The sequence below is a fragment of the Dipodomys spectabilis genome, unplaced genomic scaffold (genome assembly GCF_019054845.1).
Source record: "Dipodomys spectabilis isolate Male_0828 unplaced genomic scaffold, ASM1905484v1 ptg000003l, whole genome shotgun sequence".
NCBI lineage: Eukaryota > Metazoa > Chordata > Mammalia > Rodentia > Heteromyidae > Dipodomys > Dipodomys spectabilis.
Window position 1 is genome coordinate 15261205 of NW_024870680.1, and position 25032 is coordinate 15286236.

Sequence of the window (25032 nt, forward strand, 5' to 3'; positions counted from 1 at the left end):
TTTCTACCTAGGCTGGTTTCAAATCACAATCTTCTGATCTCAGCCTCCTGAGTAGCTAGCATAACAGGTGTAAGCCATTGGTGCCTGGCAGAATTGAGCTTCTAACTCAGTGATTTTGGTTAGAGACTTTCCTGTTGTAGCCTCAGGTCCTGCAGGTGTGCAGTGTGAGAAGCTCTCTGCCCCATTGCTGAGCCTTTTCCTTCTTGGACCAGAATGAAGATGGATTTCACCAGACTGGATTCCTGGCTTTGGTTAGGGCTTCCCAGCCCTACCTTCTGGACATGGTTTCCTGGAGGAGCCTTAGACAGGCTCCCTAGTGCCCTGGCTCTTTGGCCACCTGTCACGTGTCAGCATCACTTTCAAGCCCATCACAGACTGACGGCTCTGGGTTGATGCCCAGATGATGTACATAAGGTCTGTACTGTTTTACATTGCCTAAGTAATCTGCTGGAGATTCAAAATGCAACCTGCTAACAAAGCTTAACTAGCACACCTTAAATTTTCTAAGCTCAGACAGAAGCAATGATCTGCTTAGAGTAACACCACACTCTCTGGGCTCTCCAAGGCCTCCCTTTTGACCAAGTGAGTTGGTGTTGGGCAGCCCTTGTGGCTGGGGTGACAGTCCTGGGATAGCTGGCGGAGGCCTCTGGCCCATGGCCAACTGGGGAGCAGTCATTTTGGTGTTTCTATTTATTGACTTCTTTAAGTTTCATCATCCAAGGAGAGTTAATACATGACTGTTTGGTAGCAAGAGAAACAATCTAAAACCACAATAACCCACCCACCCCAAACAAAAACAAAACCGAACAGAACAAACCCCATCTGAAACCAGACCTTTGGAGTTGTAGCTGAAGCAAGGGCCAAGGGTCAGAGTGGCTCCCTATAGCCTGCAAGGCGCGGGGAAAGTCTTCCCTCAACAGAGAGCCTTCCCAACTGAAGGACCCCCTTGCTTTGGGAGGGTCCTTCTTGAAGGCTCCCCAATCCCCCGGCAGGACAGGGTGTGAAAAGGGATTCAGTGGTCAGCTGTAAATCCAACCCCCAAGCTGACCACAGTGCCAGTGCATGAGACATGGGGAGGTGGGGACTGGGGAAAGGACTGTGAGGAGTCAGGGTCCTTTTCTCTTACCCGAGAGAAAGCCCTGTCCAAGGCCCCACCAGGGTTCCCAAATTAAGACACCATTAAAGGCACCACCAACACCCTGGGAAATGCCAAAGCCTGAGAGGGCCCCCAGTGGGAGTTTCCTGACAGTCATCTTGTTTGGGTGGCTAAGGGCACTTGGTTCTGGCCTCTGGATTGGGATGGGTTGAAAGTGTATGTAAGGGCATGTTTCAATGCCCTGGACATGCAGTGTGTGTGTGTGTGTGTGTGTGTGTGTGTGTGTGTGTGTGTGTGTGTGTGTGTGTGTGTGTGTGTGTGTGTGTGTGTGTGTGTGTGTGTGTGTGTGTGTGTGTGTGTGTGTGTGTGTGTGTAATGGGGGAAGGTGTGTGGACATTGGTCCCTTCCGGAAGGCTTAGTTAGGGTACCAGAGTGGCCCCTCAGGCAGGAACTGGCATTTTACTTCCTGTCATTTCCTCACATCATGCCCTGCCCCAAGTCACTGCATAAATAAGTGCTTTGGAAAGTACTCATCTAAAAAGGAACATAAATACTGTACATGGGAAAGGATGCTGTTCCCCAGCCTTCCTGCTGCCCCAGAAAACCCTCCCAATATTGCACGTGGCCTCCCCAGTCCCATGGGGTCCAGGTCCAGTCGTGTCTTTGGTAGAAGCTCCAGGGACAGAGGTCCTGGGCAGCCCACATGCCCCCAACCTGATCACAAACTGGGAGCACAGAGCACCCAGTGGGTGGGAGAGGCCCTGGCCTAGATGGCCAGCACATGTTCCATTGGGAATGCTTCTGAGACAGTGATACAGAGCCCACGCAGGCACAGGTGCACCCTGCTCAGATACTGGGGTCAAGGTCTGCGTGTGGGCTGGGAAGAGGCAAGCAGGCTGGGGCAGTGGGCAGGCGAGTCCTGGGCCACGGAAGACAGGGTCACACCCTCCATAGGAGGAGGTGGTTTGTGCTGTCATCTCGGCCCACGGTCTCGCTGCTGCCGCCACCTCCACTACTGAGCCGGAAGTCCTCATAGCCATCACCTCCACTGATAACCAGCATTTTTGGTCTGGCTGAGGCGGAGCCTCGGTGCCGGGGAGAGTCCCGGTGCTCTAGGGTTGGCAGCTTCTCAGGTCCTGTGTGTGGGAGGGGCAGAAGAGAAGATATGTCAGTCTGAGGTGACTGAGTTTTATCATAACCTTCACAGCCTGAAGTCCACACCCCAGAAGACAGTAAGACCAGCAAATTTCCAATAGTGGATTCCATACCCTATTAGCCCAGGACTTCTTACCTATTTCTGGGTAGCTAGACTTTCTAGTCAGGATGGTCAGAACTTCCCAGGGTCAAACTACTCTCTTGATTACTACATCTAAAATGCCTTCTTTGCTTAGCGAGGGTGGCTCATGCCTATAATCCTAGCTACTCAGGAGGCTGAGATCTGAGGATTGCAGTTTGAAGCGAGCCTGTGGGAGTCTTATCTCCAATTAATCACACAAAAAGCTTGAAGTGGCAATGTGGCTCAAGTGGTAGAGCACTAACCTTGAGCACCAAGAGGCTTAGAGACAGTGCTCAGGCCCAGAGTTCAAGCCCTAAGACTGTCCCCCACCAAAAAAAAAAAAAAGCCTATTTCATTATTATTAGTCATGTGCTGCCCAACATGACAGACTACATATGCTACAATGGTCCCATAAGATTGTAATGGAGCTGAAAAATTCCTACAGCCTGGGGGTGTTGCAGCCTTATTCATGACATTGTTTGAGACATTGCTCACATGTCTACGGTGATGCTGGTGTAAACAGACCTATGGCACTGTCAGTTATATAAAGGCAGAGCCTTTCCAATTACACACTGCACATAATACACATAATGAATGACTATGTTGCTACCTTATGTCTGTTTTTTTTTTTCTTTCCTGTGCTGGGAATCAAACCCAGGGTGCCTCATTAGTATAAATTTTTATACCAAACCTTATATTGTTTTTTCCAAGTACTCCTACTACTTATACATTTAAGTTCTATTCACTTGTGTGCAGTACATTGGTTGACCGCATCATTTCCTCTTGTGCACGATTTAATCTTGTTTTGTTTTGCTCACTGTAGCCTTAGGAGCAATAGCCTAAACTATACAGCCTGGCTGCATAGCAGGCTATACCATCTATGTTTGTGAAAGTACACATTATCATGACCACACAACAATGGAATTGCCTAGTGATGCATTTCATAGAACATGTCCAATTGGTAAGCTATGCACAATATACACAATTCTATACAACATTACTATTTCCAACAGTCCTTTCTCAGGTAGGTCGCTCATCTTCTTTAGACTCAGACAATTCTTGACAGGCTTTACTGCTTTGCTAATTCAGACTTTACTGTGCTTAATCCCACAGTTACTTCATCTTGGGGAGAGGTATTCTTGTCCCACCCAAGTAAGTCTTTCTGATTATGACCTCTGTGATTTCACACTGCTTCACTCTCTGATTCTCCCTGCCCACTTCCTGTCCTATATGCCATTCTATGCTCTTGTTTCTGGTGCTATTTCTATTTCCTGCCTACACATCACTTCCTGAGTCCTCTTCCTGCCCGCTACATGATTTCCAATCCGGTTTTATTTCCTGTTTTGTACAAGGACCACATACAACAGGATCTATTTCCTACAAGCATATTCTATTTTTTAGTGTATAAAGTACTTCCTGTCTCCCATAGACACTTTTCTTTTCTTTTCTTTTTTTTTTTCCAGTTTTTGGCACCAAATCTAGAGCTTCACACGTCCTAGACAAGTGCTTATGCTCTACCATTTGAGCTACACATCCAGTCCTTTTATTTATTTTATAATTTTTCTTTTGAGACAGCTTGGACTGGTCTTAAATGTGCATCCACTCTCCAGGTTGCTGGGATTACAAGTGTGTGCCACCATGCCTGACTCATGATTCTTCTTTGGACAAGATCTTACACACACACACACACACACACACACACACACACACAGTCTCTCTCTTTCTCTCACTTACTCTTACTCACACAACATCCTAGATTTCATTTTGGGATTTTTGTAGCCTATTTACGAAGACACGTGCCACTTCCAGTTCTATATTACACTTTTCCTTGCAGAGCCTCCTCTGGCAAGGCAGGAGGAAGTACTAACCCAAAAGTCCAGGAACTCTATGTCAGGGTAGGACATTATGTGCTGGGAATCAAACCCAGAGCACCTCACTCGTATAAATTTCTTTTCTTTTTTTTTGGTCGGTCATGGGGCTTGAACTCTGGGCCTGGGCGCTGTCCGTCAGCTCTTCAGTTCAAGGCGAGCGCTCTACCACTTGAGCTACAGTGCCATTTCCGGTTTTCTGGTGGTTTATTGGAGATAGGAGTCTCACGGTCTCTCCTGCCCGGCCTGGCTTTGAACTGCAATCTTCAGATCTCAGCCTCCTGAGTAGCTAGGATTACAGGCGTGAGCCACCAGCGCCAGGCTCGTATAAATTTCTATATAAACCTTACGTTGTTTTTTTTTCCCAAGTACTTCTACTACGTATACATATAAAAGTCTCTGTAGACCCACCTGTGTCTGGGGGAGGTGGTGGTGTTGGACACAGCAGATTGAAGCCATCGGGGAGCTGGACTGCGGCCAGGAACCGGACATGGCCGGTATGCCCCTGGCCTAGGCCAGCAGGGCTGAGAGGCGCCCGTGGACAGCTGACAGTGCTGGGGGAGGTGGGCATAGTGAGCACAACACCGGCACTGGTGCCTACCCATAGCAGCTCCTCACATACCAGCAGCGCTGTGATCCGCAGGCAGGCAGCCTTATGCTGTCGGATGATGGCATCAGAGCCTAGAAAGGAAACAGATCAGGCCCAATGCTGGCTCTGGCTCAGCCTCCTCAAGCACAGGACAGAAAGGTTCCAAGGAAAGGTGCAGTGGAAATGGTTAGTACCTGCCAGCATCCTATGCACAGGGGGGGTGACATCTACCTCCGCCAGCTGCTCAAAGGTGTCTGCATGGTAGAGACACACATGGGCGCTTCCTTTTAATGTCACCCACACACCCAGGCTGGAGTCCACCATGCAAGCCACACTTCGGCTTGAATCCTGCCCCACGTAAAATGTGTGCTGTGGGTGAAGGGAGGGCAGAGAGCAGTTGGTAACCAGCAGGCTTTCCTCCTGGCCTGACCCCACCAGGGTTCACATTCCCTCCCAAACTCCCACCAACTGCCTCCAGAAGCCACCCCTCCCCTCAGATGACAGCCAAGGCTGGGTCCTGGGTCTGGATGATCAACCTTCCAAAGCATGCTTACACTAGTGTCTCCCCCACTTAGTTCCCAGGAAGTAAAAGAGTGTGTCCTTTTCTCATGTAACCTGAGTGATGTACAGATCAGAGAACTTAAGGCTTGTAGTGTTTTCAGTTGTTGGCCTCTCCTGGGCCATTACAGAACCAAAGAACACTCACACAGTCACAGAGCTGGGGCCTGAACCCAGGTTTTGGACTCTAGCCCAGCTAGCGAAATAATAAGAAAGAGGGAAATCAAGGGAACCTGTGGCTCTCCGACCCCATACAGGCTGGAAATATCTGGCATGGATGTAAATGAAGCCAGGACTAAAGGCAAGTGTTTAATGGTAAGTGCTGTTTACATCAGGAAGGACCTTTTCCTTAGGGCACCCCCCCCCCCCACACCTGCATTGAGAGAGTGGGAGGGCAGGAGCGTGAATAAGGACTTCTATCTATATGGGGTACTTTCTGTCTTCCTCATCAGCTAGAGAAGAAATGGGGGTCAAAGGATAGGGCCTGGCCCTATGTCACACAGAGGCCAGAGAAAACCCCAGCCCCTCAGCTGGATACTTCTCATCTCCCTCTCATACTGGCCCAGCTCATCCCCAGACTCCAATTCTGCTCCTCTACCCCCTTGGTACCTCTAGCTGTAGTGTGTCAGGGCTCAGGACAAGGACTCGGTTCTGGCAGCCACACCAGAGTTTCCCACCCACAGAAACCATCTTGGTGATGGGGCTCCCCTGAATGCCAAGTGTCACCGATTTGAAGTTCTGGGGGTCCCAGAAGTGGCCTGGAGTGTGAGGAGGAAAAGAAAACAGGAAATTTAGCACACTGAAGCCTCATCATCCCATGAAGAGGTATAAAAATTACCATCTGTAAGAACACTGAGGCCCCAGAACTTGCTCAAAGCCATGTCACCAGACTTGTGGTCTGGGTACCCACCTGCCCAGAAGATAACTCCACCATCAGCAAAAGGATTAGGGTGAGACAAGCATGGGGGGCCATGTACCTGCTTCTCTTTGGTAGACCACAAGTTCTCCATTGGCTAGAGACACAAACACCTGGTTATTCAGATACCTGGGTGGGGAAAAAAAAAGGAGTCAGGCAATTTTAGGAGGCCAAAGTACAGTGCCTGGAGCTAGGTTTATCACAAGTCAAATTGCCATGGCTCCTGAGAGACTACCTCCTCTCACTCCATTCTCCAGGGAAGGGGAGCCTGAGGCAGTGACATGACAGAATTCACAGTATATTTACAAGCACAGCTGGCCCAGGGCTAGGCCTTCATCCTGCTGGCCTGCCTCCCAAAAGAAAGGCCAGTAGGAAAGAACCCAGTGAAAAGAAGAGGGCAGGGCAGGCATCTAGGGGCCTTACAAGATGCAGGTTACAGAGGCTGCATGCTGGATCTTCATGCTGTTCCTGCGATCTCGGATGCTGTCAGAGGACTGGTACACGTGTACACTGTGGGTCAGAGGTGAGCACTGTGACAAATGCTTGGCAGACTAGTCGCAGGAGTAATTTCTCCACCCACCTCCCCTATGCCAGGTGCCTGCGCAAGGTACTATATATCCCCACGAGGACAATCCCTCTGGCATCTCTGGCAGCAGAACCTCTAAGGCCTGATCCAAAATCCTGCTTCTGCTTCGGGACACCCATGTCTAGCACTGTGTCTCCAGCTCTTTTCTTGTTCCTACCAGCCATCCTCAGTGCCCAGCCATACGGAGCTCTGGTAGGCCTCAGGGTCGACACTCAGCAGGTCTTCGAGGCTTCCCCGTGTGAAGGATCCTCGGCTGGAGCGGCGAAGGGCTCTCCCATCCATTGGGCTGGTGCCACAAGGACCACCAGGCCCAAAAGAACCAGACAGGGATAGGAAGCCAGGCTCCTGTTCTTCCTCAGAGCTGGTTGTCTCTGCAGTGGCCTCCTTAGAGCTTGGAGTCTCCTCATCTGAGGGGGACAAACATTTATGGCTCCCTTCCCCTCCACCAAGCCACACATCTAACATCTTTCTAAGCCTAAGCCTGCCCTTACTGAGTCCCTTCTGGCCACGCTCTTCTTTTTGCAGTTGCTCCTATCCAGCCTCTGGGCCTCTGTACAGTGTTACTCCACTCAGGGACAGTGTAGACCATAGTGTCCCACATTCCATCCATCTACCATACCTTAGCCAGAGGAACCAACCACTCTGCCCAATACCCAGGATCCCACTTGTCTAAACCACTGCCCTAGGTTCTCAGTGGCACAGGCTCTGACCATTGTGTTGCTCTCCCCTTCCTGTGTTAATTGCAACGATTTGGTTCCAGCCTTTGTCTCCTCCTCTTCCCCTCCTGGCAGTCCACTCAGTCTGTAAGTCCTAAATTACACACACTCACTGCCAAAGCTGGAGGAGATGGTAGACCGGCTGGCCTGGCTCTGCAAAGTCCCTGAGGGACTGGGTGAAGATTCATCATCCGAGTCGCTGTCAAAGGGCACTAACTCAGGGCGGGGGTCACCCTCATCTGGACCCGGAGCCATCTCCAAAGCAGAGCCTGAGATGGAGATGTGCAAGCAGGGCTGGGTCCCTGGCTCCACCAGTGTGGCTGCATCCTCATCCACTGCAGCTTCGACCTCCAGCTCTGGACCTGGGGGCTCAGGTGCTGCATCAGAAGGGTTCCTCAGGGACTCAGGCCTTTCCCTGCCAGAACATGGAAAAGGGACAATGGCCACTAGAAGGAGCCAGATCAGTACTCTGACCTGACCCTGCCCATGAACATGCCGACCACAGGACCCACCCACACCCACTATACACTGTCCACCACAGAGTGGGCTCAGTGTGCTGGGACTGGGGTTTGTTTCCCACAGGTTTGTGCACCCAGCCCGGGTCTCACTGGTGGCAGTGGTGCTGCAGGCCCGGCACTGCCCCGATGCAGAGGATGCGGGCCGAGCAGACAGCGATGCAGGCCTCTACGTCGGGCTCAGCGCGCAGGCTCAGCAGGCACACCTGGCCCACGTAGCCATCACTGTTGCACACCCACACCTCTGGTGAAGGCTCTGGGCAGCTGCTGAGGGTGGGGGCGGCACATGAAAACTGCAAGAGGCAAAAATGGACAGGGAAAGGTGAATGAGAAATTGCTGCCTGCAACATACTCTGCCAGGTGACCCCAGCAGAATGGAGGGTGGCAGACTTGTGTGTGTGAGGGGGGGTGTGGATTCCCATGCACCCTTTTATATGTCAGGTGCACTCATACCTGCATGGACACATACACACACTCGGAATATAATCAGATACATGCATGCAACATTTGGCACTGCTAATGCTGGTACCTATGCAGACACATAGGAATGCATGAATTAAGAGAGTTTCACGTAATTATAATTATAGCCTTTGTTCGCATGCATAGATACAGGTATGCAAGAAACAGCCATTCACATGTGATACATGTGCAATATCCACACACATGTACAGAGAGCTGGAAGCAAGTGAAATCCATGACCACATGCTAGCACTGGATCCTCACATCCACATGGCCATATGCATACACACCTGCATGCCGCTGCGGGTTTTCATGATGGGGATGGCCTTCAGGAACTCAGGGTCTAGACAGCTTTTGCTGGATGCTGCAGTAGAGATGGATAGACAGACAGGGGTCAGTGCAGAGGATGACAGACCCTGTTCAGCATGCACCTCACCCTGGTCCAGTCCACCCCCATTTCCCTTTCTCCCCTGAAAGTGTCTTGAGGAAGTGGTTGACCCCAGTTATACTAGAAGGAAGGCTTGTAAGTTATAGCCTGTTTGTCCCTGATCTCAATTTTTCTATCTGTACAATGAAGTTGTTAGATCCAGAGGTTTGTAAGCCATGGATTCTGATCAATAATCTACCTACACTGGTCAGAAGGGAGGAGAAGAAGGGTTTGGGCCATTTAGGCCCATGGTGGGGTCTATGCCCTAAGCTGGTCCTGTCCATGGAGTCCTCTCTCTCCTAGGGATGACCTGAGGAGGCCCACAGTCAGTATTTGATCTGGTTTCACTGTGTAAGTCTCAATCTACCCTCCTTGCCAGCTGATGGAGCACTGTAGTTCTGGAATTTCTGGCTTTTGAGGTCAGCTACTACTTGGAGATTCTGAGAAAAGATTGCCAGCATGGGCCTAGGCTTACCTAACTTCCTCTTGGCTTCATCAAAGGCTTGCTCAAAGCCTAGGCGGGCATCAGGGTGGGGAAACTCGAAGATGAAGGAGTCAGTGCCCTCAGGCCGGGTGGCACACAGCTCCAGCTTAGTAGGTGGGAAGGAAAGCGAATAGCATAGTGCCTGCTTCTCTGACAGGTCCCGGTGCATAGCAGCTGAGAGATCCCGTAGCGCATCATCTAGGTTCTGTAGGGAAAAGGCCCAGGCCTCAGGCCATAGCACGCACCTGGCCTTGGGATTGTGTGAGCATCTGCCTCTCCCTCAGATAGGAAAGGGATACTTTTTGCTCTCTAGACCAACAGAGAGCAAGACTCTCCCATAGATGGGTACTCCCTTTCCCTCCGATGAGATGCAGCTATGTCTCTACCCTCCCACCTGCAACAGACCTGGTGGGGGAAGCTGAGGCTCTCAGAGAGTTTGCTCATTTGGCCCAGTGTGGTTAGGTCCTCGTCCAGGCGGCTGATGGCTTTCTGGATGCTCTCCCGATTGGTGGCTTGGGATGCCCCTGGTGGGGACAGAGGAAGGCCATGGACAAACAGACAGACAAGGTCAGTTTAGACAGACACATTCCTCCCTCACTGCACAGCCTATAGTTGGGCACAGGGACTGGCTTGGCAAACTGAGAGTCCAAGCTTAATGGAGTCCAAGCTTTCAGGAGCAGGCAGCAGGCAGTTTCCAGAGAAACCCCAGGCCTGGGAACGGGAGACTGGACATGGTTGAGAGCCATATGGCACAGGATGCCAGGCCCTTAGAGAACTTGACAGAGAAGCACAAAGTATGAAAGACAGATGGCTCTGCAGGTTTTGTAAACTTTAGCAAGCACAGAACTATGGCAGCAGTGCGGCCTCACTGGAAAAATGCCAAGCAGTTAACTCTGCTGACCTAGGAACTTGCTTCTCCACAATGGAGGAGCAACAAGCCAGGGCCCTGCATTTCCTGGTCCAATCCCACAGCTGACCATTGCCAAGTGGCTGGTCCTACAAGCCAGTTGGGCATTCCACTGCTCACTACTTGGCTTGGGTATATATACTCTGGACCAGTGGCCTTTATGTGGGACCATCTCTCTATCCTTGGACATGACATTAGGCATGAAAGCCAAGGGACAGAAAGCTTTCTTTTGTTCACTTTTTCCTAAATGACACTTTCCCCCTGTCTTCTGCCCTTGTTTACGCAGGGTATTGGTAATATTGTAGTATGTAGGCCACAGCTTGCAGAATGGTAAGAAGGAAGACCTGGAAAGGATTGTGAGACTGAGAAGTGATGTTTGGAATGACCCTGTGGCCAGGGACCCTGCAAGGGAGAAAGACAGCCTGATGAGGAGGGGGAGGAACATGGAGTAAAGTGGAATGATAATAGAGAACTTGTGGTAGACACAGAGGACTGAGTCTACAGAGAAAACAATGTGTGCTGGGTAGACAGCCACAATATGGACTAAGAAAGTCAGGGCTTGGAAGAGCTCAGCTATGGTCTCAATATTGTGTCTCTCTAAAAGTTGTTATGTTGAAATCTATGTTGGTATTAGGTGATGGGCTGGACGGAGATGACAAGGTCATATGGATGGGGCCTTCATAAGTGAAAGTAGTACCGCTTACCAGATACTAGATCTGTTGCTTTCTTGATCTAGAACTGTGAGCAATCAATTCCTGCTTATTATAAGATGACCTGCTTTGTGGTATTTTTTGTTATAGCAGCCCACAGACTAAGACAATCTGCTGCTACTCTTGAGAAAAACTGTCCTGCCCCAATCCCACTGACTTTGACTTTCCATATGACTTTGCCCCACTCCTGGCCACAGCTGAATGGACCAGGACCTAAACGTGATCATTATGTCTGCTGGCCTGATTTCCAGTGAGAAGCAATGAGGTGGATGAGTCATTATCACCAGCAGCTTGTTCCTCCATAGGACCCTGACAGGTCTTGGTTCATCTCTCAGGAGGGCCTATTAACTGGGCCTCTTATCATTGGAGTGGGAAAGAAGCAGAGGAAGCTAACGTCTGTGAGAACAAGATGACTCACAGCAGGCCATCAGAGCAAGGAACAGCACTGCCTATAGCACTGCTTAGAGAGATTGTGCAACATCACCCAACACTAGGTGCTTAGATGAACCCATGTGTAACTACAGTTCTACCTGCTCTTCCTGAAGCCCCACCTGCCTGGCTAGGTCCTGCCACTCTGCAGGTAATCTGCCTGGACAGTGGGTCCAACTCTGTGGGTGCCAACCTGGTCCTTCTCTCTACCTCCCTCATACTAGATGGGGAAGTGAGCTCAAAATCTGAAATCCAGATGGACAGGGAGACAGACTGACCATGTTCACACCTCTAGGAGGCTTCTTAGGGGAAGACCCCAAAACCACAACTCCTGGGCAGACTTAGGTCAGCCCCACCTTTGATGATGTTTGTATCTTCCAGCGGCAGCTTCCACAGCATCTTGTACTTGCTGGCTGTGTCAATGACACTGGCCGCTGTGTACCTGTGGGCAGATAATGGGGTGCTCTGGGAAGGGCAAGGGAATGGGGTCCAGGGCAGGACAACTACGCCCCCTGCCTGAACCAAGCAGTCTCATCCAGACACTTACAGACTCATAGAGCTCCGTCGCAAGGAGCCCGACTTTCGCTTCAGGGTGGTACAGACAATGAGGTCCGTGAACAGGAAGAGGGACCGGTCCTTCTTACCACCAATTGCTTTCTGTGGGGCCCAAGTCAAGATTCAGGATGGATACCCATGGTCCAGAAGTCCACCCATACCCACCCTCAGTGTCTAAGGGTACAATGAAGCCCAGGGAGGGTGAGGGTTCCCCGGTCCCTTCCCCCTCCCCCCCCAGCTATGCAATTACAGCAGGGAGACCTGTGGGCAGCAGGTGTGGGAAGAGTAAATGGAGGTGGGGAGGTGGGAACAGATGGACAGAAAATAGAATACTTTTTACCACTTCAATGACCATCTCCTGTCTCAGGAACCGCCGCAGAGGGGCCTGGAGCTGTGGAGCAGGGAATGTAGTGTCATAAAGGCTAGTTATTAATCCCTATCCCAGAGACCCATGGGCCAGGCCAGTGGAAAGTAGTATCCTGTCCACCTTCCCACTTGTGCTGTCAGGCCCAGGACACATGGTCAGAGATGGATGGATAGAGCTGTGTGATCACAGGTGTAAGCTCACTGCAGATGTGGATGTGGACAGGCCAGAGTTCCAGGTGACAAATGAAGACACAAAGGCTGAGTGGACACAGACACGGGGGCAAGGGAAAGGGGGCACGCACATCCTCCATGCCCTCGATGTGGGCCTCGATCTCCTGCAGCACACGGGCATGCCGCTCTGCTTCCTCAGCACTCCGCACACCCTTGTTGATGCGTTCAGCCACCTGCTTGATGTTCCGCTGTGCGTCCAGCAGGAGTGGGTGGTCTGGGTGGTCTTCAGGTGTGTGCTTCAGGAGGTCCTGAAGGGGAAAAAAAAACCCTAAGGACTTGTGTAGCTATCCTTAGGGCCTATGGCTGAATGCTGTAGTCAAAGGGACTATGGGCAGAGACCAAGGAGGATTTCCTTTCTCTGAAGACTCTGATGCTAGGCTCCATCAAGCAGGGGTCCCCAGGGCCTCTAATCTTCTCTATGCTCCCTGTCTACCCAGACCCATACTCACCTTCACCAGGAGTTCATAGCGTGGGATCCGTTGCACAGGCTTGATCATGAGGTCAGATAGTGCCTGCTTCTCCTTGTTTTCTCGCATGCTTTGCTGAAACCCGAAGCAGGTGAGAGACCCCATGTGAGCAAGGACATACCAAGAAGGTTTCTCCAGGACAGGATCCCAGCAAACCCCTACAGCTCAACCTGAGGGTAGAGGCTGACCCACTGTCTAGGGCCATGGGCCCCATCTGGGAGCTCCCGGGCCCTCACTGTTGGCTGGAGGTGAGGGTCTCTTCCACCCCTTGGCTTGGCCCACATACCTCCAGGAATTTGAGAAAGGCAGGTCTTGCCTCCTTAGCCACACGCACAGCGTCCTTTGCATTGAGGAAGTTATCGATATAGGCAGAATAGATGTTTACCAAGATGTCCTTGGAGAACTGTGGGTAAGGAAGCATGTTGGAGACCCTCAAGTGTCCTACTCACCTATTCTTCCACTGATTTAGGCATGAACAGTTTCCTCCAAAAACAACTGTGGATGAGGAGGTGCAACTCAAGTGAAAGAGGGCTAACTTTCAGCGAAAAAGCCAGGCAAGTACACAAGGCCCTCAATTCAATTCACACACACACAGAGAAAAACACATATAAACACACATACATAAATACATAGGTACATCTGCTCCGTGTATGTCTGTGTGAGAGTGAAGTACGTGTACCTGATGTGTCCTGTGAACTCAGGCTGGGTTCTGACTGAGCACCTCTGTCCCTAAGTCTCTGATCCTACCACGTATAGCCAGGCACTGTCCTTAAAGTGCACAGAATTATTTCAGCTGCCTGGCCTTTGCTCATACTGTCCCCCTCCACCGGAAATGCCTCTTTCCACACTCCATCTCACCCACCCACTGGGGCTAAGCTCCATTTTTGCCTCCTCTAGGCATGGTCTCTGTTATGCACCTGTTCTTTGGCTTCTCCTGATGTTTCCTGTCCTAGCCACAGAAAAGTACATATTAGGTAGAGTTCCTGCCTCTCCAAGGTGAACTGTCTTAAGATTGTATAGGGTCTGAAGCGGCCCAGTCCTAGGACACAGCATCATCGGCTGAACTTCATGTGGAGCCAGGGCTTCTGCCACAGTCTATGGTACAGGCAGGAGGCACAGCCTACGGACACTGAAGGTAATGAGGGAAGCTGTCTCATAACCCTCCCCTACTGCTCACTCTCTGGTTACATCAGTTTCTAGGACAGCTGGGACAGTCTAAAATCTTTTTAGGCTCAAGGCCCCACCCCACATTATAATGAACACATTAAAATATGCTCACAAGCCAAAACAGATAAGGTATTTTTAATTTGCTTGTAGAATTTTTGGAAGGGTTTTTACAGTTTTGCTTTCAAAATTATGTGGCTCTGAGTTATCATTTTAGTTTGCATTTGGCTATGATGTATATGAACCTCATCATTCATTTATTCATTCATGGTAATTCTGGTAAAACAAAATGCAACTAAGTTTTTCAAATGTAATTAAATCCATATAAATATAACAAAGGAAAAAAATGACATGTTCTTTTTAAATGTGTTTTGCAATCCTGGGAATTGAACTGAATCTCATGCTTGCTACCTGAGCCACTCTTTTGCTTTTATTACTCTTTAGGCAAGGTTTCGTGCTTTTGCCTCATCTAGACTTGAACTTTCATCCTCCTCCTTCTATCACCTACTGGAATTATAGGCATGTACCACCACCAGACCCTGACCATGTTATAGTTTACAAATATTTATTGAAATGTTTATTAGTCTTGTTTCTGCAGGTCTTTCTGAAGTGAAGCTTGACTATAAGACCTTGAAAAGCTTACACAGGTGAGGAATATGTCCCATGACACAGAGCGCTGGAGCCTGGAGTCACATTTTCTAGAACCACTCACAACTCTCAACTCTGTTCAGGTGACTTACTCCTCCATCTCTCTACTAACACCTTGAAAATCAGGGTAGTAAGCTCACCTTCCTTTCAAGGCTGTTGCTGTCTCTAATATATTCAAAATTCCCAACATACAATAAGTACCAAAGAGCATTAGCTATGATTACTAAAATGCCTCATGATGAAAAGAGCTAATCAGGACAAGGCCAGTGTCAAGGTCAAGCTTATGTTCAAGGTCAGAGCAGTAGATCAGATTCTGGTTAAATTAGGGGTTGAAGTCACTACTAGAACCCAATAAGGTTTGGGTTAAGAACCAGCTCAAGGTTAATACTAAGCACTGGACCAGGGTTAGATCAGTGAATGTCTGGGGCTGAAGTCCATACCAGAGTCTGGCCATGCTCTGTGGTTGGACAATATCCAAGTTCAAGGCCACCCAGGGGATAGAGCCAGATCTAAAGTCAATGTGAGTGTCTAGGAAGTCCTGAAAGCATCAGGGATACTCACCGATTGGACAAGCAGAGCCCCCACCTTCTGCTGGGCATGCCAGGTCTGTACACAGTGCCGCACCTGCTCCAGGAATTGTTCATGGTGCTCCAGGAGCTCTGGGATTTGGTCAAAGATCTCATCCACCAGCGATGGGTCACACAGCAAAGAGTTCTCCGGCTGTTTCAGTGGTTGCATGTAGCCCTGGGAATGGATCCATGGGGTCAGTGTATGTTTCCCCCAGAGATGGTACCCCATGTCACCACACAGTTCTCTGGGTGAGTACCCATGCAATCACCCAGACCTGTTGCACAGTAATGCCTCCCACATTTCCCTCATTCGACCAGGAGGTAGGGGGGTAGGAACCTATTCCCCTATGCTGTGGCATATGAAGGGAGTGAAGAGGCTCAGGGAAGTTTAAGGGATGCACAAATAAACCTGTTTGTTGTTACCTGGGCAAATACTATTGAACACTATGAGCCAGGCACTGTTCTAGGTACTGGGAGAGAGTGGAGAATAAGAAAGGCCTAAATCCCTGTCCTGACTGAGCTTATATATAGTCAGATGAAACACATAAATAAAAGGGAAAATAAAAAAAATAATTAACAAGGGGGGGAGGAGATGGGAGCGCAGAGAAACAAAGGAGGAGGCAACAATGCTTGATAAGAAATGTACTCATTATCTTGCCCATGTAATTGTAACCCCTCTGTACAGTATTTTCACAATAAAAAACTTTTAATAATAAAAAAAGAAAAAAATAATTAACAAATCAAAATTCATCTAGTCTAAGATAAACAATTATTTTTATCTTTAGGAAAGAAAATATGGGTGCTGGTGGCTCATGCCTATAATCCTAGCTACTCAGGAGGTTGAGATCTGAGGACTGCAGTTCAAACCCAGCTTGGGGATGAAAGCCTATGAGACTCTTAGCTCCAATTAACCACCAGAAAACCAGAAGTGGCACTGTAGCTCAAGAGGTAGAGCATTCGCCTTGAGCTGAAGAGCTCAGGGACAGTGCCTGGGTCCACAGTTCAAGCCCCCTGACCAACAACAAACAAACAAACAAACAAAAACCACGTTGCCAATTAAATTGTAATGTGCTGTCAGTTGCAGGATGAACTCTGGTTCCCAAGATGTTAAAATGTAAAGATCAACCTGGCACACACACACACACACACACACACACACACACACACACACACACACACACACACACACACACACACACACACACACACACACATCCGTTACTTGGAAGAAGTTAAGAGGATTATGAGTTCTAGGACAGCCCAGGCAAAAGTAGCCAGATTCTATCTCAACAACAAAGTGCATCTGACTACTGCTGGCTCATGCTTATAATCCTACATACTCAAGGGGCTGACACCTAGGGGATCATGGCTCAAAGCCAGCTCAGGCAGAAAAATGATTGAGGCAGTATAATGCAGGGCTATAAACTTGGTGGAGATGAACAAGAGTACAAGGCCCCTGAATTTTCTCTGTCTGTCTGTCTGTCTGTCTGTCTGTCTGTCTGTCTGTCTCACACACACACAAGCAAAAGCAAAAGCAAACAAAAGGCACTGGGGCTCAAGTGGTAGAGTATTTGCCTAACAAGTACAAGGCCCTGGTTCAATCCCCAGTATTCCAACGAAAGAGAGAAAAAAGTAGATTCAGTTGCATATGGAATTCCTACTGCTGTGAAGAACACAAAACAGAAAAGATACTGAAGTAACAGGGGACCTACAGAGTCTGTAACTAACATTCCTGTTTTTCCACTTCAAATCTGTATTCAGTAGTTTCCTGGGAATGGAGACTGCTCAATAGCTTTTATGGAAAGGTTGCCCTCTACTGGCCCATATTGTAACTACAGGCAAGGAAGTGAGGGCGTTATTGAAAAAGAACATGCGGATGTTGCAATAACATTTATATCAAACATTTAAAAAAATCTGGCTTGTTTTGTTAAAACAAACCTGGGAAAGTCAAACTCAATAGAATCATCTTAGCATTCTGGAGATTCTGCAAAGGCCCATGGTGACGGTAAGGGGAACAGGCAGCCTGACTCTCAGAGCTCCCTGGCCAGTGCCACCCAGAATCTTGCCTAGCTCATGGAAGGAAAGACTGAACAGAGATGTCAACACAGAATCTGCCAAGGCGTAGCAGCTAAGTCAACACCTACATTCCCTCAAATGCTCACTGAGTAACTACTGTGTGCATAGCCCCAAAGCCCAGGGTGACAGAACCCCCACATCTGTGAGCATGCAGCTGAGTGAGAGGGGCTAGAAAACAAACATAAGAAATAACTTTATTATTATTATATGACATGTAACAAGAGTGGAAAAGGTCAGGTGCCAGGAAGAAGGGGGCTTGGTCAGGGTTCTCAGGGAGTGGGAGTGGGGTGGGGGGGGTGGGGGTGGGGTCCTTAGCTGGGAGTGTTGAAGTTCACAACAGGCCCCGAGGATGAGTCTGTCACCTCAAGAAAGGGTGTAGACTCAGGACCTGAGTTCAAATCCCATTTCCTGGCTACTGACCTTGGATGTAACCACTTTGTTTGAAAGTCCTGGCCTGAAGGAACACTACTGGTCTATTTTTGTTAGCAGTGATCACCAGAAGTTAGCACTAGGGCTGTGGAGTGCAGTGTCCATTATTTATTTACTTATTGTCAGGGCTTGAACTCTGGGTCTGGGCGCTGCCCCTCAGCTCTTCAGCTCAAGGCTAGCACTCTACCACTTGAGCCATAGCACCACTTCTGTTTTTCTGGTGGTTTACTGGAGATAAGTCTCATGAACTTTCCTGCCCAGGCTGGCTTTGAACTGAGATCCTCAGATTTCAGCCTCCTGAGTGCTAGGTTTACAGGCATGAGCCAGTGGCCCTCAGCTTATATTTTTTATTTTTTTATTTTTGTCAGTCATGGGGCTTGAACTCAGGGCCTGGGTGCTGAGTGCTGTTCCTGAATTTTGTTATGTTTGTTATTTTGCTTAAGGCTAGCACTTTACCACTTTGAGTCACAACTCCTCTTCCTAGTTTCTGATGGTTAACTGGAGATAAGAGTCTCACATGGGGCTGAGAAGGTGGTTCAGTGGTAGAGCGCTTGCCTTGCATGCATGAGGCCCTGGGTTCAATTCCTCAGGGCCACATAAGCAGGAAAAAAAAACCTGGAAGTGGCATTGTGGCTCAAGTGGTAGAGTGCTAACCTTGAGCTGAAGAGCTGAGGGACAGCGCCCAGGCCCACAACCGGACCCCCCCCCCCCCCCAAAAAAAAGAGTCTCACAGACTTTCCTATTCTGGCTGGCTTTGAATGGTGAACCTCAGATCTCAGCCTCCTGAGTAGCTAGAATTACAAGCATGAGCCACCAGCACCTAGTTCAGTCTACATTTTAATACACTGCTTCAGGCAGTGTACACAGTGGATAAGAGGGAAGAATGAGTCAGACTGACAGTTCCCATCCAACCTATGGCCCTTCTTAACCCATAACCTTGGACAAGATACTCTATTTCTCTGTATTTCAACTTCATCATCAGTAAAATGGGGGCTTAGAGAGGGTGGTACAAGTGACTTCATGTAAAGCATTTGTCATAGTGCCTGGCACATAGTAGGCATTCTGTCTCACAGGAACTTGGCATGTTTCTGAGACAGAGAGCCTTTATTTCCTCCCACAAAAAGGTGTTATAATCTCCACAAGGTAAATACGACGACTAAATGCAACCTTAAACACACACACACACACACACACACACACACACACACACACACACACACACACACACACACACACGCCTTCTTACAATCTATAGTTGAGGCAAGTGTGACCAATATTCCCTCTATAGACAGGGTAGCTGAAACACAGACTGCCATGGGAGACACTTGGAGTCACACAGCTGGCCAAGAACAACCAAGTCACAACACAGAGTCATGTGTCCTTCCCACACTCCAGGGCAGCTGTGTACTCCGGTCCTTGGGTTCAGGTGACCCCCTCCTGTCCACTTCCTCTGTCCATCTCAACACTGGCTGCCTCTGCCACAAGTCCTGCATGACCTACATCCTGGGAGATTGAGAGGGGGAGGACACACCAGGCCCTGCCTGCTCTCAGCTCTCCACAGCTGTCCTCTGTCTGCCAATGGGCATGAGAGGCAACATTACCTTTTAATCTTTGTGTTGGGGGACAGATGTGATGAGTTACATTTTGCAATAAAACTGAAGCTCAGAGATGTGAGGTGATTAGGCTAAGATCACCTAGCAGGACACAACTGCCTCAGCTCTCACCTGGGGGAGGATTCTTCCTCCCTGACATTTTAGGGGTCCCTCCTATGGCTTCATCATGGAGAAAGGAGAGCCTAGTCCTTGTCTAACAGCCCTCAGGCCCTATAAGGCCCAGTCTTGCTTCCTTCCTAGCAGCCACAACAGCCTCCTGGTTCCCTCATTGCTCCAGGGTTCTTCCAACCTGGAGGATGTGACTCCTGCTGTCCTGTCTGGAACAATCTCTTCAGGATCTCCCTGCTGAGATCCTACCCACCTTCAAGTCTATGCTAACCACCCCAACCTCAGAGAAACCTTCCCTGAAGCCCCCCTACAGCAAAGCAAGCCCTATTCTGTGCTCTAATCTCTTGATGAACTTTTTTTTGAAGCATTGCATTTCTTTGCGACCAGACATATTATAAAGTTTACCATCTTAAGGGCATAGTTGAATACATACACATTAAGTATCCATACACTTGTATAGCCACTATCTACCTCCAGAAGTCTTTATCTTCCCAATTTGAAATTCTTGCCATTGAATATTCTCTCCACCTTCTCTACCCCAGGCCTGGACACCCCACTTCCTGCTTCTAAGGGCTTGGCCACTCTTCAACCTCACCTAAGTGGATTCTTGCAGTATTTGTCTTTCTGTGACTGGCTTGCTTCACTCAGTGCACAGTCCTCAAGGCTTAATACTGCCTACCGCAGGCATGAGCTTTTGGATTGGATGGCTCCCAGTACCCAGTACTACTCTCAGCAACAGACTGTAAACTGTGTGTGTGCGTGTGTGTCTGTGTCTGTGTCTGTATGTGTATCTGTGTCTGTGTGCACACTGCTCCTGGGGCTCAGGGGCCAGGAGATTTTTTGCTACCACTTGCTACCACTCTACCACTTGAATCACAGCTCCACTTCTGGCTTTCTGGTGGTTAATCAGCGTCTCAAGGACTTTTCCTGGGTAGGCTGGCTTTGAGTCTTGATCTTCAACCTCAGCCTCCCAAGTAGCTAGGATTATAGGTGTGAGGCTACTGGTGCCCAGCAACCATGAGCTCTTGAATTGTACCCCCTGCCCTGGCCAGAGAACAATGCTTGGTACACAGATTTGTGGCATGAATGGATGAATGACTATTCTGGCTGTTTCCCAGGCTCCACCTTTACCCTTTGCTCTCATTCTGCCTGGGTGGCCTGAGCAAACTGATTCGCAACTGCAGACTCCACTTTGGTACAGGCATCTAGACTCTGGGCCTCCCCAGAGCCCACAGGTCTAAACTCCAACACACTATGTCACCCCAGACGTGTGCCTCACTGTGCCTTTCCCAGATCAGGAGCCCAGGCTCCTGTCTTCCTAGCCTCACCCTCACAGCTTGCTGCTTAGTGTCTGTCCTCAGCTCATCCTCCCAGAAGCCTCTGCTCTTGTCTAAGCTCAGCGGCTATGGATTACTCTTATGCAACCCCCCTTTCCCAGTAGCTGATCTAGGATCCAGTCACACTTTTGCCTTGCTCAAAGCCTTCACTGACTCTCCAGGGCCCTAGTGGGGTCTAGATCCTTTTAGTATTCAAAGCTCCCACAGTGTGGCTCTCCTGGCTCCTCAATGTCACCCTAGCACCAATCCCTCATATGTTCCATGTTGGCCACATGGGCCTTTCAATGTGCCAGGGCCTGTCCTGTTGTGATTTTGCACATGTTTTCTCTGCTGCTAAGTGTTTGGGTCTCAGTGGTGGAAGCCAACACCTCCTCTGGGGAGCCTTCCTGGACCTCATTTCAGGCAGGTACCCTCCAGGCTTCATGTTCTCCATTTGTCCCCATCAGGACTGAGGCTGATCTGGGCTCAGGGGTTCCCTCCCCTGTCCCTTCTTCCCTTTCCCTCATCCCTGGACTCCCAGAACCTAGATATTGCTGGCTCACAGCAGGAGATCAACATCTCATTCCAGTCAACAAAGATCTTCCCAGTCAATACATAAAGGTTCACCCAAAGGGGTTCACAACTAGCTCAGGTCCAGGGCAAGTCGGGGAGGAACTCGTGCCCTTAGGAGGCCTGGCTGCGTCCCCTCCTGCTGAGAAGGGGCTTCTGACTCCTCTGGAGTGGCCACATCATTCGGGAGGATGTGTCACAGCTCTCTGTCCTCTGCCAGTTTTCCCTGGCTCAGGGGGCCTAAGCTGTACAGCTCACCTGCATCAGGGTGCGCAACGACTCCACGTATGACTGCTCCGTGTCCAGCAGGGTCATGGTCACGTGCTTCCGCATGTCCTGTGGGGGAGGGAAAGAATGAGAAGTGTCTTGTTCCCCTTCGGCCCCATCACCTGCAGCCACACACTGGCCTACCTGCAGGCCCAGAAAAGCCACCCACACCCACTCCTGGCCTTTAGGGCTGCCTCCTGCCCCCCCAGAGACTCCTGGCTGTTTGATAGCAACAAGGACTTCTTGGCCCCACACTGCCAGCTTCTGTGCTCAGGCCCTTCCCCATGGGGGATACCCACTGTAGTTCAAAGACCTGTACTTCTCCCAAGAGTCAAGCCTACACCTCCCCTCCTCTGTAGTTGTTGGAAGTTTTGAAACCTCTGGCTTACTTCTTGACTCCCCATGAGCTATCGAAAAGGACTGAAAAAATTCCTAAAACCCTCACCTATGCAAAGGAAGATACCTCCTTCCCGCGCAGCTGCCAGCTCTGAAAATGTCACAGGAAGCTTGAAGCCAGTGGGACAGGCCCCAGTTAGCTGGGACTCACAGTTCTCTAGGGGACACACACACACTCTTGCTACAGATGGAGCCACCAAGGTCACACAGAGGTCACACAAGAGGTCACAAAGCTGAGCAGACTCAGGGTTTAGCCACTGTCACACAGTGCTGGGTCCCAATTCTCTTTTAAAACTTCACTGAAGCCAGGTATAATGACTCAAGCCTGTAATTCTAGCTACTTGGGAGGTAGAGAAGAGGGAGTGGGGATTGCAGTTAGAGGCCAGCCTGGAACATTAAAGCTTTTTATTTTTGTGGGTCGTGGGGCTTGAACTCTGGACTTGGGCACTATTCCTGCACACTTCAGCTCAAGGCGAGTGCTCTACCGCTTGAGCCACAGCACCACTTCTGGCTTTCTAGTGGTTTATTGGAGATAAGAGTCTCTCGGATATTTCTGCCTGGGCTGGCTTTGAACTGTGATCCTCAGATGTCAGCCTCCTGAGTAGCTAGGATTACAGGCATGAGCCACCGGTGCCTGGCTTCTAAGTGGTTTTATTGAAGATCAGAGTCTCACAGAGTTTCATGCCCGGCTGGCTTTGAACTGTGATCCTCAGATCCCAGCCTCCTGAGTAGCGAGGATTACAGGAGTGAGCCACTGATGCCTGGCGTGGGTGTGAACGTTTGTAAGACTCCATCTCAACCAATAGTTGGGCTCAGTAGGGTGGGCCTATCATCACGGGCAACACAGGGAAGCATAAAAGATGATCCAGCCCATGCTGGCCCAGGCACAAGAGATCGTACCTCACAAATAACTAATGCAAAAAGCTCAAGTGGTGAGGTGCCTACCTTACAAGCATGAAGCCTTGAGTTCAACTCACAGGAAGGAAGGAAGGAAGGAAGCAAGAAGGGAGGGAGAGAGGGAGGGAGGGAGGGAAGGAAGGAAGGAAGAAAGCAAGAAGGGAGGGAGGGAGGGAGGGAAGGAGGGAGGGAGGGAAGGAAGGAAGAAAGCAAGAAGGGAGGGAGGGAGGGAGGGAAGGAGGGAGGGAAAGAGAGTTCCTTAGCTGTCCTATATGCCAGCCACCCTTCTGAGTGTTTCATGCTGTCTAACCCACTTTATCACCTGTGATGTTGATGCTGTTACTCCCCTTCCCCTTTTATTTTTTTATGCTGTTCCTGGGGCTTAGGGACTATCCCTGAGTTTCTGTTTGCTTAAAGCTAGGGCTCTACCAATTGAGTCACAGCTCCATTTCTGGCTTTTTGGGTAGTTGAGTAAAGAGTCTCACAGACTTTCATGCTTAAATTGGCTTCAAACCTTGATCCTCAAATCTTAGCCTCCTGAGTAGCTAGGATTATAGGCAAGAGCCACAGCACCTGGCTACTCTTCCCATTTTAAGGCCTCTCTCCTGGGGACCTAATTAGAGAATCCCCAAGGAAGTACTAGGTCCCTTCACCCACACCTGAGAGCCAAGTTGTCTACCCTCTCAGGGTATGCCCATTCCTATTGAAAGGCTGAGCTGGAAGCCAGCTGGGGAATGTGGTCTCTGCAGGACAGAGCTCTATGCTGCCCACTCCACCAGTCCTCAAGCCTCTGGCCCACTTCTACACACTTCTGGTGCTTTACCATAGGGCACCAGCCCTTAAAAGGTTCCCTTCCCTGGGCAAGGACTCTTCTTCAGGACTCCTCACTGGTGTAAGTCCAACAGTTGGTCCTAGGCAAGGCCAACATCCACAGAGCCCACGGACCTCTGGCTGTTTCCCCTCTCCATCCTCTCACAGGTCTCAGTCTGGCCCAGGCTACTATCTGGGTCCTGCCTGGTCTCCAGCCATGAAGGTCTGCTCACTGGGGCACATTTTGCATGTGGCAAATCAAGATGAGTGCCTGCGTCTGTGGCCTCCCTGAAGTTCCTATTCCCAAAGCCCCTTAGGGCAGAGACTTAGTAAGTGGGACTGCCCTGGTCACTACTATGTCCAGTATCCATCTGCTTAGTGGACCTGAGCTCTACGTCTTCCTGACCCAGCTACTGCTTGTCTTTTTGCTCATGGCAAACACATCTCAGGTGCTGTTCCCTCTGATACAGGATCTGTCCCTTCATGTCCTCGTCCTCCAATGAGCACACTCAGAAAAGTGGGTTCTCATGGCAGGATGTAAGGGTGAGGATGTGTGTGAGTGACATCCTCTTGGGATACAGGATAAGGTTGGCTTGTTCCACCTTGTCAGCCTTGTGTTCTGCTGCCCTCCCTAGGTCCTACCTCAGTGTCCCAGCTAGAACCAGACCATTTATCTTTCTCTGGCCTTAAAAGAAAAAAAAATCAGACAAGTGCTAATGTCTCACATCTATAATCTAACCATTCAAGAGGCTGAGGTCTGAGGAATGTAGTCCAAAGCCAGTCTGAGCAGGAAAGTCTATGAGACTCTTATCACCAATTATTAATACCAAGAAGCTGGAATAGAGCTGTGGTGCAAGTGGTAGAGTGCTAGCCTTGAGCAAAAAACCTCAGATACAGTGCCTAGGCCCTGAGGTTGGGCCCCAGGAGCAGAATAACAACAAAAGAATTACAGAGTGGAGGCATATAGCAGCAGGGCCCAGAGGGCCTCCTAAGGGAAAACCCAATGCCCACTCC

General features: G+C 49.7%; 1 protein-coding gene across 1 annotated transcript in view; it reads right to left on the reverse strand.

Annotated features, from left to right (window-relative positions):
* Positions 1-1411: 1411 nt before the first annotated feature.
* Positions 1412-25032, reverse strand: part of Arhgef17 (Rho guanine nucleotide exchange factor 17) — a 63700-nt gene continuing 40079 nt past the window's right edge. Inside the window, exons 2-21 of the mRNA XM_042689040.1 lie at positions 21907-21984; positions 15529-15711; positions 13442-13558; positions 13138-13230; positions 12760-12936; positions 12432-12482; positions 12084-12193; positions 11893-11978; positions 9896-10014; positions 9482-9695; positions 8870-8943; positions 8214-8413; positions 7719-8020; positions 7047-7296; positions 6727-6813; positions 6365-6432; positions 5997-6145; positions 5024-5198; positions 4652-4921; positions 1412-2232 (exon numbers count right to left, since the gene is read on the reverse strand). Coding sequence (XP_042544974.1) covers positions 2036-2232; positions 4652-4921; positions 5024-5198; positions 5997-6145; positions 6365-6432; positions 6727-6813; positions 7047-7296; positions 7719-8020; positions 8214-8413; positions 8870-8943; positions 9482-9695; positions 9896-10014; positions 11893-11978; positions 12084-12193; positions 12432-12482; positions 12760-12936; positions 13138-13230; positions 13442-13558; positions 15529-15711; positions 21907-21984 — 3000 coding nt within the window. The 3' untranslated portion in view covers positions 1412-2035. The remainder of the gene's footprint in view (positions 2233-4651; positions 4922-5023; positions 5199-5996; positions 6146-6364; positions 6433-6726; positions 6814-7046; positions 7297-7718; positions 8021-8213; positions 8414-8869; positions 8944-9481; positions 9696-9895; positions 10015-11892; positions 11979-12083; positions 12194-12431; positions 12483-12759; positions 12937-13137; positions 13231-13441; positions 13559-15528; positions 15712-21906; positions 21985-25032) is intronic.